The 13,240-nt window shown below is 43.9% G+C and overlaps 1 protein-coding gene across 5 annotated transcripts in view; it reads left to right on the top strand.

Moving 5' to 3' along the window:
- NCOA1 (nuclear receptor coactivator 1) overlaps positions 1-4,844 on the top strand; it is a 175,322-nt gene extending 170,478 nt beyond the window's left edge. For 2 of the 5 annotated variants that reach the window (XM_080683456.1, XM_080683457.1), the window contains exon 22: positions 2,488-4,844. In XM_080683456.1, the coding sequence (XP_080539582.1) occupies positions 2,488-2,658 (171 nt within the window). In that variant the 3' untranslated portion in view covers positions 2,659-4,844. Of the gene's footprint in view, positions 1-2,345; positions 2,403-2,487 lie in introns of all 5 variants that reach the window. The other 3 variants (XM_080683460.1, XM_080683459.1, XM_080683458.1) reach the window with 3 other exon arrangements.
- The last annotated feature ends 8,396 nt before the right edge of the window (positions 4,845-13,240 follow it).

The following is a 13,240-nucleotide window of genomic DNA, read 5'->3' as shown; positions in this document are numbered from 1 at the left end:
GCCAGCCTAGGCTTCATGTGGAGGGGGGCGGGGGGGGGGAGGAGCAGCCTGGGCAGCGGCTCTGGAGGAGCACCATCAGTTAGGAGGCTGTGTCCCTTAGGAATGGGACCTGAGTCCTGTGGGGCTGAAGAGAGGGGCTTCTGTGATGGGGAAGATGAAGTCTTCCTTCACCGGACGTTTTTTAAAGTCTCACACCTACAGAGACTTACACTGGGCAGCTCAACAAAATAGGTCAAACAAAACAATCAAGACTGGAAGCAAAAACGATTCTGGGAAATCTTAAGAGGTTGGGACTCAGTTCCCACACCACCCTTCTGATCTGGTAAATCTGAAGCTTTTTTTTGCGTCTTGCCTCACCTGCCTATGAAGGTGTGGCGGTACTAGAAGTCCTTTGAGGTCTGGTCTAAGGGACCTCGTTTTTTCAAGTTCAAAATGGCTGCAGTGTGTACTTTCTTAGAGTTTGGTTTAATATTTTCAATTTTTAAAAAAAATTTCAATATAGACTATCTTTTTTAAAAGCATTCTTTTTTAAAGAAGCAGAATTTTCTTTCTAGTTTGTTTTTTCATGCCTTTATAATAATATTTTCAAGTGTTTGGGGACAAAAACATCTTATGCTCTGCCCCAGTATTTCATAAGTTGAAACATATAAACAAGAAAGTTTATGTTAATTGTTTTTAAAAAATCAGCACCTAAAAGCTCTATAGTTTGTGCTTCTTTTAAGCTTCAGTGGCAGAATCTTTTTTCTGTAGTAGCCCATCATGAAATCTCTCTTTGCTCCAATGTTTTTGTTTTTGCCAAACAAAAATTGGAGAGTGAGTTAGATAGAAATACAGAGATAGATGTACAGAAAAGGAGAAGGAAACAAACGAGGAGAGGAGGACTAGGCTAGGATGGGGCGGGGGGGGGGGGGGGGTCCCAGCATTTGGAGTGCTGGGATGAGGAGAAGGCAAGACAGGAGAGAACAGGAAAGGAACACAGAAAAGAGACGCCAGAAGAGAGCTGGTAGGGAGATTGTTGACATGGGAAGAGAGCAAGGCTGGGGGCAGCTGTAGAAGGAAAAGCAGGAGTGAGGAGTTAGAACGAAGTTGAGGGAGGACACAGAGGCAGCTAGAGAATAGACTCGGAGAGTTGGTATATTTTAGATACACAAGGAAGAGCCCTAAAGAAAACAAGAAATGGACGCATGTGGAGGCAAGAAGCAAACTTTGGGAAACTGGGGAAAGAGGAGGATGAGGAGAGAGAGGCCAAGGAGAGAACTGAGGCTAATCTAAGTAGGGTTCATTCATCAGGCACTGGAAAAGCTCAGGGATGCCTACTTCAGCTTAAGGAGAGTAGACTGGAGGTGTCGCTGGATGGAGAGGACCAGGGGCTAGACTTATATGGCAACTGGATCATTGGGACAGTTAACATTTGGCCAGTGAAGGTGGATGGAAAACAACTTTTGTTCAATTAGGATAAAATTTTTTTCAGAAAAGCTGAATGTAATTGACACGAATTAGTGATGAGACAAACGGCCAAGAAAATGCACCATTAATCAAAAATATCTCAGGAACCTATTAAACACGAGGCTCAAGTTGGCCAAAAGCTTGAGACACTTAGTTAGATGTACTTAGATGACTGAGAAGGCCTTTCCATTCTTGGTCTGGAACATTTACAGTGTGATATTGGCCTTTGTCAGTTCTACAAATGACCTTTTAATAAGACTGATTGATAAAGACTAACTTCTGGTTTTGTTTTCCCAATAGAAAACGCTATAACTATGCAACTGTAGACATTTTAAAGGAATAGTTCTATTATTACTGAAAGCAGTTAAAGGGAAAATTCACACTGTTCTCATTTCATAATTTACTGTTATTTTTAGTTCATGTGTTTAAATGGATTCTCTATCAGGAAAAAGAAGTTAAATATAAAATTGTTCTGCTAATATTTTGCTGTAATTCTAAAGGCAATAAATAAATATGTAATCGTACATTTAGGTACTTTGGGACATTAGTAATGCTGATGTCCTGTTACTAAGTTGTGGTGGTTATATTTTGCTAATACTGGGTTAAAGTCCTTAATTTTCTAACATCATAAAGATTTTTTTTATCCTACTAAAGTTATCTATAGAATGCTTTTGAACCAGTTTTCCAAATAACATGTGGTTTTTTTTTAACCCACCACTGGATACCCAGTCTCTGAAACTGGGCTTTTCCCAATCTTGGCAACATTAGCAACAATGCTCACTTTCAGTATTGATGGCAACCCTGTAGGAGGTTTGACCATTCTGATTTTTATTTTATTTTTAAAGTGTGAACTTTCCAGAACCCTGAGCAAAATGAGTGCAGCGATTTTCTTTTTGTAGGACAAGAAGACAGAAGAGTTCTTCTCTGTGGTGACTACAGACTAGAGGAATGCTCTAGTGAGTTTCCACTTCAAGTAGTACCCACTCATAAGCCGGGGGGGCAGACCTTTCTGTCTAAACACATCTTTTATTTGTGTTCCAGCAGGTGCAACAGGTTCAGGTGTTTGCTGACGTCCAGTGTACAGTGAATCTGGTAGGCGGGGACCCTTACCTGAACCAGCCTGGTCCACTGGGAACTCAAAAACCCACGGCAGGACCACAGACCCCCCAGGCCCAGCAGAAGAGCCTCCTTCAGCAGCTACTGACTGAATAACCACTTTTAAAGGAATGTGAAATTTAAATAATAGACATACAGAGATATACAAATATATTATATATTTTTCTGAGATTTTTGATATCTCAATCTGCAGCCATTCTTCAGGTCGTAGCATTTGGAGCAAAAAAATAAAAAGGAGTTCACTTTTGTTGGGAGATTGAGAGATGTTTTTGTTTCTTTGTAAAGGCCTTGGATATTGAAAAATAACAAGGCAGAACAGTTGGACAATCTATTTCTTGAGCCAAATTTAATTATTCTTATTTTTGTAATCAGTCATTGGCTTCTTATCTGGATGAAGGCCTTTGGAGGAGAACCAAAAGGACAAGTTCCACAGCGAAGACAGAGTCCCGCCCCCGCGGGCTCAGCTCCGACTCTGCCCAGGAAGAAGGGCCTGTGCCCTCACCAAAGGCTGTCACGTGTCTCAACAGCCCTTCCCGACCCCAGGCAGCTTGTGTGTACAATCAGCTTCTTCTAGCAACTCTGTATCTGTTGGCTTCAAGAGAATATTTTGCCTCCACATATGTACCCCTTCTCCTTTTTTAAAGATGGATTTAAACCAAGATGCCTCCAGGAATGAGGACGAAATGAGTGTATTCAGAGGAATCCAAAAAAATACAGTTTGGGGAAAATGCAATAATTTTTGATGAGATGGGTGAAGGACAAGAAGCGAGTTCTGTCAATTATTGTAGATACAATTTTCTGATTAAATCTGGGGAAAGGCAGCCTGTTCTTTCTGCTTTTATTGTATTAACAGCTGGAGTAGCTAAAGTTATTTAAAATAAAATTAAGTTTATGATCCAAGTAGCTTATTTTTACCTTTAAATCTCACTGTAAATATATTTGATTTCTTGTAGAAATTTATTTCCTTCTGTTTAATTTTATGGCTTTATTATCATACTCTTGATTTTTCTATATTTGTGTGTGAAATATAACATTGATTGAATTGCAGTTACATCTGGCTAGTAATATTTCATTATTTTAATAACTGTGATGCCATGTATGGATTTACTTTGGGGTTCAAATCAAAATGCCAACTGCCAGAAAGAGCCGTTCCAGATGAGCTAGAGCTCGCACTGCCCTAGTGTCTCGCTGGGATCATCTGCCTTGAGAGCAGTGTAAGGAATTGTCACCAGAAGTGCACAGGCTACTTGTACAGAGAGAAGTTAGTACTCAAAGGAAATCTTACTTTTTTTAGATTGACTTTGGGAATTTCAATTTTCATCAGTGCAAATACAAATTTATTCTGCTCTGAGGCTAACTGGTACCCTATTTTCCCTTTGTGTCCTTCACTCTGCCACATGTTGTCTCATCCTGGCCTCTGAGTCAAGGACCCAGTGAACTGACTTTCTAGTTCTAGAAGTTCTGCTGCAAGGCCAGGAAAGCTTGAGAAAGGTTTTGTGGAAGAAGCAAAGGTAGACCCCCATCACTCGCCTTTACCTGCACTCCTGGGCCTGTGAGTGATGACAGCACCTGACCTTGCGCACCAGCTACCTCTGCTTCCATGGCAGAGAAAAGGCCATAAGAAGTCACAGTGGAAGAGGAGCTTGGACTCAGACATCAAGGAAGAAGCCATTTTCCCAGGTCCTTCTCTCTGCGTCTCACCACCCCTAGTTACAAATAACTCCACTGGACAGCATCTATTCAGAAAGTAGAATACCGAATCAAAAGATTGGTGGAAGGGCTCACGTGGGTAGCAACTATGAAAGAGAAATAGGACACTCAGTTACAAACATTATCTCCTTTCCTTTTTCAGATAAATGCATCCCCAGTGTCATTCATTCCCAGCTTGAAAGCCCAGCCATATTACTCTAGTCCCCACCAAACTGCTCTAGGATATCATCTCTGTTCTGTTTGTGACATTTAGACTTGCAGACTTCAGGAAGTTCACCTTTAACTTGAGCATTCCAGACGAAGTTTCCTGACTCAGTACTTTCGCATAAGGACTAGAAAAAAAGTGGTAAGGAAAATTGGAGATGCTAACATCCTCCTCCATCCCAACTGCACCTTAATGTATGCATGTCACCTTCAAGGTTTTATAATTGCACTGTTTGTTTTATGTATGTACAGATTGAAATTATTGCTACATTTGAGGAAAATAAAATTGCTTGCTTCTATGTAATTCCTGTCATTCCACAGGAAATGCACTTTTCCAGCTGCTGAATAGAATTTGTTTAACAACCTCACGGGTTGCCTCTTCATTTACAGGGAAGAAGTGAAACCTACCTCCTGCAGGAATTGCCAAAGCCCTACATGGCTAATGGGTAATTGAAGGATAATAAAGGAAAGAATCCCTGAAGCCAGAGATCCTGGAAGTCACCCTAATGCGAACCAGCTCAGTGAAATTTGAGAAGGTCCAAGTGAAGTCATGACAGTGGGCCTAGAGGAAATTCTGACTTTGACCCTTTGTCTGATGATTTAAACACTCTGGTCCGGCTGTTTGTTACCCAGGAGATCTGGTCCCCCAGCACTTCAGAGTCACACCATACCATATCTCTCACTATTATTGGCTTTTATTTACTAACATTTATTATGCAGATGTTGAATCTTACTTGAGGAGACTCTTTCAATCTGACAGGTCCTGTTTCTTATTTGTGTGTTTTTAAGGCAGCTTAAATCCACTAACACTTGGCTTAGTGTGCCTGGGTAAGGAGGGTAAGCAAGTGTGCTACTTGCTAGAGGGCACGGGAGGATGTATATCCTGTACTTGTTCCTACACACAGATTTGGTAGCTGTTGTCTGAAATCGTATTTATGGGGAACAGACCCTTGTTTCCCAAAGTTGAGATAAGGTCAAAATACTTCTCTTCAATGAGGGTAAACATTGATTTAAATTTATTCTAAATTAGTTGTGGGAAGGCCATTAGAAAAACAAGTAGAAACAATTGAGGGAAAAGTGAGGTTGACAGAGAGAAGCTTCATCTTTATGGTTTTGCCCAAGATAGGTTCCATACCTAGAAACTGTCTTCTGGATCCTGACAATCAAAGAAAAAGAAAGGACAGCTGTCTGCTTACCCAGAAGTTGGGCTCATTTCCTGGCTGACTAACTGGTCTTCCCAGAAGGCAGCTCCACTTGAATAAAGTGATTGATTCAGAGCAAGCTTGACCCTGGGCCATCCCTGTGTCTCTGAAAAAGATCTGGATGAGTTCAGTCCATAAATTCTTTTGATTGGTGAAAACTGCCAAAGGAAGCATTCCTCCATCCAGAACCTTTTCTGCCAGTGCTAAATTAGTTTTTTGTTTTAATCCTCACCTGAGGATATTTTTCCATTGATTTTTAGAGGGAAAGACAGAAATATCGACGTGAGAGAAACACATCGATTAGTTGCCTCCTGCACGCACCCCAACCAGGGCCCAGGCTGGGGAGGAGCCTGCAGCCGAGGTACCTGCTCTTGACAGGAATCAAGCCTGGGACCTTTAGTTCGCAAGCCGATGCTCTATCTACTGAGCCAAACCAGCTAGGGCTAAATTAGTTTTCTTTATATTTTTTATTTTTATTGCTACAAGAGTTCTTAACAAGATTAAAGAAACACAAAGCTCTGGCCTCTTCCATTCATTTAATACATTTTATTGTCTTTATCCAAGGTAGTAGGGATATGGAAGGATCCAGGCAGACATGGACCCTTCCTTCCCAGAGCTTATATTCAGAATTGGATTGAGTTAGTGAGACCTTGTCTGGAGAGTCCAGGAAGGTTTCCTTGAGGGAGAAAGGCATTTGAAGTGAGGTTTGCCATATGGTGAGGAAGTAGCTAGTGAAGAACAGTCTGAGGAAGAGCACATGCAGAGGAAGGGACCCTGGATTTTTATATTGTTAACTGATGTTCCTGAGTTTTCATAACCATCTTATTAAAATTACTAGGGGCCCAGTGCATGAATTCGTGCACCTTGAAAGGAACTGTGGGCCGCGAGGCTACGGTAAGCACAGGGGTGGATCTCGGCCCATCCTCTGGCCCCCTGTCCCCTGTCTGCTGGCAGCCCCGCTCCTGCTGCCACCGCTCCCACATGCTGACGGCACCAGCCCCACTTGCACCCGCTGACAGCGCGGAGCGATTGGGGCCGGCGCCAGCAGCGTGTGTGAGCAGGGCCGGCACCGTCTGCGGGTGCGAGTGGCAGCTGCTGCCCCAATTGCCCCTCAGGAGCAGGGGGAGATGGCGAAGCCCTTAGGGGCATCAGGGCCAACAGCTGCCGTTCGCACCCACTGATGGCGCCGAGTGATCAGGACCAGTGCCTGGCACCGGCAGCAGGTGCGAGTGGGGCCAGCACTGGCAGTGGGTGCAAGTGCCGGGCGGGACCATGGCACACGGGAGCAAAGCATTTTCAGTAACCACCAGAGACTCACCCCAATGACAGCAACTGGTGCCCCACCTTGGTCTGGTGCCCCCATTCACCTGCTCCACCATCCCACCGTGGCCAATGCCTGCCATATTCCGCACACGCCCCCTGGTGGTCAGCGCCCGTCATAGCAGCCGATTGTTCGGTTGTTCCGCCATTCAGTCTATTTGCATATTAGCCTTTTATTATATAGGATGTTAGCTGATAGACTGAAAAGTAATTGAAATCAGCTAAGAGCTCCAGGAGGAACATGAACTAGGCTTTGGGATCCTCAGTTGGAAATTGTGCCAGCCACTAGCTGAGATCTCTTCCATTACCAGCTCTATCCAGAAGTATAGGTTTTTACATATTTTACACAGTTCTCTATTGTAGTTGATAACAATATTAGAAACATTCAGGAAAAATAAATTTGTACTGTAACAATTTGTAAGGTGCTTTTCAGTACATTCTCTATGTAATCCTTTGCAGTCCTTTAAGAAAGTTCTCATAAAAAGAAAAACTCTAGCCCTAGCCAGTTTGGCTCAGTGGATAGAACATCGGCCTGTGGACTGAAGGGTCCTGGGTTCCATTCTGGTCAAGGGCACATGCCCAGATTGTGGGTTCAGTCCCCAGTAAGGAGCGTGCAGGAGACAGCCGATCCATGATTCTCATGATTGATGTTTCTATCTCTCCCTCTCCATTCCTCTCTGAAATCAATAAAAATATTTTTTTTTTAAATAAAAAGAAAAACTCTAAAAGGTCATGGCAAACACTTTTTACCAATGCATTGGGACTTGAAACCAAGTCTTCTAATTCCAAATTCTGGATCCATTATCCTGCACTATTATGAAGTAGGACTAATTCAGAGTCTTATTGTGTGACCTTAGGCAATTTTCTTACATGAAATAACTTTCAAAAACAAGCCTTCAAAAGGAATGATAATTCAAGGGCTGAGGAGAGAGGACCTGGTCCCTTCTCTGGAGACAGGCAGAGCTCTTGCCCTTTGGAGGCCTAAATGGGGATGAGCTTTATGATAAGGTCAGCAAGGTGTCCCACTACAATTTTTAAAAAATATGTTTTTATTGATTTTAGAGAGAGGAAGAGAGGGATAGCCGAAACCGGTTTGGCTCAGTGGATAGAGCGTCGGCCTGCGGACTGAAGGGTCCCGGGTTCGATTCCGGTCAAGGGCATGTACCTTGGTTGTGGGCACATCCCCAGTGGGAGGTGTGCAGGAGGCAGCTGATCGATGCTTCTCTCTCATCGAGGTTTCTAGCTCTCTATCCCTCTCCCTTCCTCTCTGTAAAATATCAATAAAATATATTAAAAAAAAAAAAAAAAAAGAGAGAGGGATAGAAACATCAATGATGAGAGAGAATCATCGATCCGCAGTCTCTTGCATGCCCCCTACTGGGAATCAAGTCCACAACCCAGGCATTTACCCTGACTAGGAATCGAGCCATGATCTCCAGGTTCACCGGTCGACACTTAAACACTGAGCCACACCATCTGGGCCCCACTAAAATTTTAGAAGTGGCAGTCTGTCCATATCTAAATGAAATGAAAAGGGAGTTCCATGAGGCTGCAGTGTCATCCCTTAGCTTAAAAAATTTTTGGAAAATGGGTTTCGTGTGAGGCAGGTATAAAATAACTGACAGGATCCTTTTTTATGAGGCAGGAAATTTGTTTTCTTGGATCAGATCATAGAAGCATTCACTTTTCTCCGGCTCTTGATCCTTCTGCAGACAAAGCACTTTTCTCCTATCCTGGATTTGGGCTCTGGTCGAATTATTTGTGCTTGTCTCAGAACCTTGGTAGTTTGTGCAACCAACAGAACCAAGCAATTCCCACAGGTATCTGAAGCAAGGCTGCGACATTGGCTTGAGAAAAATAAAAGAATTAAAATGTTAGAAAGGGCCCAGCCGATGTTGCTCAGTGGTTGAACGTCAACCCAGGAACCAAGAGGTTCCCGGTTCGATTCCCAGGCAGGGCACATGCCCAGGTTGTGGGCTCGATCCCCAGTAAGGCATTTGCAGGAGGCAGCCAATTGATGTTTATCTCTCATCGACGTTTCTATCCCTGTCCCTCTCTAAAAACAATAAAAATATTTTTAAAAAATTAAATGTTAGAAAGGAATATCTGTTCCATCAGGTTTTCCTCACACTACAATGCCCAGAGGTCCTATAATCTTTACCTAATAAAAGAGTAATATGCAAATTAACCATCACTCTGCTACACCCACAAGCCACGCCCACCAGCCAATCAGGAGCAAGTATGCAAATTAACCCCAACCAAGACAGCTACAGCCACAGAGCGAGCAGGAGGGAGGCTTGGGTTTCCCCAGCAATGGAGGAAGCCAAGCTTTCCACACACCCTGGCCAGCCCACTCCAGGCTAAAAAGTTTCAATTATAGAAGGTAAATATATCCCAACAAAAATGGTGGCAGCCACGGAGCTGTAGAGAGCAGGATACTAGGGTTGCCCTGGTGATGGAGGAAGCCAAGTTCCGCAGCCCTGGCCTGCCTGGGCCTCCGCTACAAAGTTTCAATTATAGAAGATAAATAAATCCCAACAAAAATGGTGGCAGCCACGGAGCTGGAGAGAGCAGGAGGCTAGGGTTGCCCCCGGCGATGGAGAAAGCCAAGTTTCTGCAGCCCTGGCCTGCTTTGGCCTCCGTTTAAGGCTACAAAGTTTCAATTATAGAAGATAAATAAATCCCAACAGAAATGGCTCCCCCACGGAGCGAGCAGGAGGCTTGGCTCTGCTCCAGGCTACAAAGTTTCAATTATAGAAGATAAATCCCAGATACCAGGGCCTTCGCTTGGGTCACCGGGGGGTGTGGCCGGCCTGCAAACCACCACAGGCCTCTCGCCCAGGCTGCCCCACACCCCAAGGGAACCCCATCCTGATCTGGGACACCCTTCAGAGCAAACCAGCTGGCCCCCACCCATGCACCAGGCCTCTATCCTATCTAATAAAAGAGTAATATGCAGATTGACCATCACTCCACACAAGATGGCTGCCCCCATGTGGTCAAAGATCCTGCCCCCATGTGGACACAAGATGGTCACCACAAGATGGCCAGCAGGGCAGGGCAGTTGGGAGGGACCAGGCCTGCAAGGAAGGACAGTTGGGGGCACTCAAGCCTGCAGGGGAGGGCAGTTAGGGGTGACCAGACTGGCAGAGGAGGGAAGTTGGGGGTGACCGGGCCTGCAGGGAAGGGCAGTTGAGGGGGACTAGGCCTGCAGGGGAGGGCAGTTAGGGGTGACCAGGCCTGCAGGGGAGGGCAGTTAGGGGCAAACAGGCTGGCAGGGGAGCAGTTAGACATCAATCAGGCTGGCAGGCAGAAGTGGTTAAGGGCAATCAGGAAGGCAGGCAGGCGAGCAGTTGGGAGCCAGCAGTCCTGGATTGTGAGAGGGATGTCCGACTGCTAAATGGGCAGTCGGACATCCCTCGAGGGGTCCCAGATTGGAAAGGGTGCAGGCTGGGCTGAGGGACAGCCCCCCCCCTCCGTGCACGAATTTCGTGCACCAGGCCTCTAGTACAGAATAAAACACAAAACCTTAGATCAAGGTGGTGTTTATTCCATGTTTTTTTAAAATATATTTTATTGATTTATTACAGAGAGGAAGGGAGAGGGATAGTTAGAAACAGCGATGAGAGAGAAACATCGATTCAGCTGCCTCCTACACACCCCCTTTTGGGTTTGTGCCCGCAACCAAGGTACATGCCCTTGACCAGAATCAAACCTGGGACCCTTCAGTCCACAGGCTGATGTTCTATCCACTGAGCCAAACCGGTTAGGACTATTCCATGTTTTGATGAACTGTTGCAGGGCAGACACTGATGGGAAGTACAGATGCTTGCCTGAATCTGTCTGCTTCCTTTCTAATAGTGGAGTTTCTAAATCAGTTAAGGGAAACTTTTCTTTCTACTCTGCCAGGCAATGTGCTTGACTAATACTCTTGTGCTAATAATCTCTTAGTTTGACAGCACTTTCACATACAGTATGTCATTTGATTTTTAAAATCCTTTGAAGCAATTAGAGTAGGGCATAGCCTTCTTTTACAGATGGGGAAACAAGCTCAGATTTTTTGCCAGGTGGCTAGGAAGTTCTGAACCCCAGAGTCAGTTCTTTCGCTTTAGGATGTAACCTGCCATTGTTTCCACTGTCCTGAAGGACAGCTAAAACTGAGATAAAAGCACCATGACACAATGACACAGAAAGACTGATGAGTGGCCCTGGCTGATGTGGCTCAGTTGGTTGAGTGCCATCCCATGTACCGAAAGGTCACTGGTTAGGGCACATGCCCAAGTTTTGGGTTCTATCCCCAGTTAGGTTGCGTATGGGAGGAACAGATTGATGTTTCTCTCTCACATCAATGTTCCTCTCTCCCTCTCCCTAAAAGAAATCAATTTTAAAAACTATTTTTAAAAAAGATTCTTTTAACAGATGGATGAGTTAAAAATTGTTCTATGGAGCTCAAGTTCCTTAGAAGTTTGGTGGGGTTTCCATTTTGAAAGTAAATTGGACACTAATTTTGGTTTTGCTGAAGGACTGATATTTTTTTCATGTTTTAAATTTGCATGAGGGTAATAGTTCTGAAGTGAGTCCCTGTACTCTCCCTTCTTTTCCCTTGAACTCAGTACCACTTATATTCATATGCATCTTAAGTCTGCTCTTCTAGCCAAGACCTCTCTCAAAATCTGGTCTTGAATTTCCAACTGGTGAACATTACCACATGGATGGATCCCCACTCCCCCGCACCTCAAACCTAAGTCCCAAACCAAATAACTTCCCCACAAATAAGCTCTGGTCTCTCTTATCTGTATTAATTGCATCATCATTCTCAACAACCCGCTCCGATCCATCTCTCCAAATTGCGGAAAATTATCCCTTGTAGTGCCTCATGGTATCCTCTTTCTAACCCTGTTAATCACAGACCAAATTCAGGACTTACCTTTCTTTGAGTGATTATAGTAACCACGTTCGTGCCTCTTACATTCACCCTTCACACAGTCGTCAGAGAAATCTTTCTAAACACAACCTTCAGAATTTATTAGTGACTACATCTTGCCTATAGTTTACCTGAAATCACTCTACATTTTAAGTATCATAACTTTCCATACTCTAAACAAATGATCTTTATTCTTGAATTTACCGTGTTCGCACTTCCATGTCCATATCATTTTCTTCCATAGTTTGTAATACTTCTTCTTTCCCCTTCCTGCTTGACCTTCAAGGCTTCAATTTAGATGCCCTTTCCAAGAAGTCTTTACTGGTCCCCACACTTAGATCTTAGTCCCCTCTTCTGTGCTAAACTTGACCTTGGAGGACAGCTAAAACTTGTGAGGCAATGGTAGCCAAGGGCAGTGGTTCTCACCCATTTTTCCACACACCTTTGCATCAGTGACAATGGTTCACTATTGCCAAGATTCTCAACCAGGTAGCACAGTACACACCCTAAGGAAGGAATCTCAGAATCTGTGAAGATGTATGTTGATTAAACAACCCTAAAATGTGCTTTTAACAACCACTTCTAGAGAAGCCCTCTACTTTGTCAGCCCCATGAGAAGCAATGACCTATGGTAACCAAAGAGGTAACCCACTATAAGAGGATAAGGGAAGATTGGACTGACAAAACACTGACTTTGATCTTGGGCAAGTCAAAGCTTATCTGAATCTGTAAACTTGAGACAACACCGCCTGCATCATAAGGCTTGATTAGCACCTATGGACACAGTTATTTTTTTTTTTTTAATCCTCATCTGAGAATATTTTTCCACTGATTTTTAGAGAGAGAGAAAGACAGAAATACCGATGAGAGAGAAACACATCGATTGGTTGCCTCCTGCATGAGCCCCAACCAGGGCCTGGGCCAGGGCGGAGCATGCAACCAAGATACCTGCCCGTGACTGGAATCGAACCTGATACTCTTTGGTCCACAGACTGACTCTCTATCCACTGAGCCAAACCGGCCAGGGCTGGACACAGTTAATTTTAAAACGTTTTTACATAGAAGAAACTTACAAAGCAGAGGAGATTCTTGTCAAGGATTTATCACCTATTCTAGGGCTTGCAGCACCATTTTTGCTCTATTGAAAAATACATTTTTTTGTAAACTTGGTATGCAAGGCCAGATATAGTGGAAGAACTCTATTATTCCTAACAAAAATGGAAAGGCACTTTCTTGACCCCTTTATGAGTCTAACCAAATCTTCTATTTGAGCAATGACCCATAAATAATATTGCTGTTCACCTACTCTCCCCATCTG

This window comes from Plecotus auritus (assembly GCF_963455305.1).
Source record: "Plecotus auritus genome assembly, chromosome: 8".
NCBI lineage: Eukaryota > Metazoa > Chordata > Mammalia > Chiroptera > Vespertilionidae > Plecotus > Plecotus auritus.
This window is presented reverse-complemented; position numbering and strand designations above follow the sequence as displayed.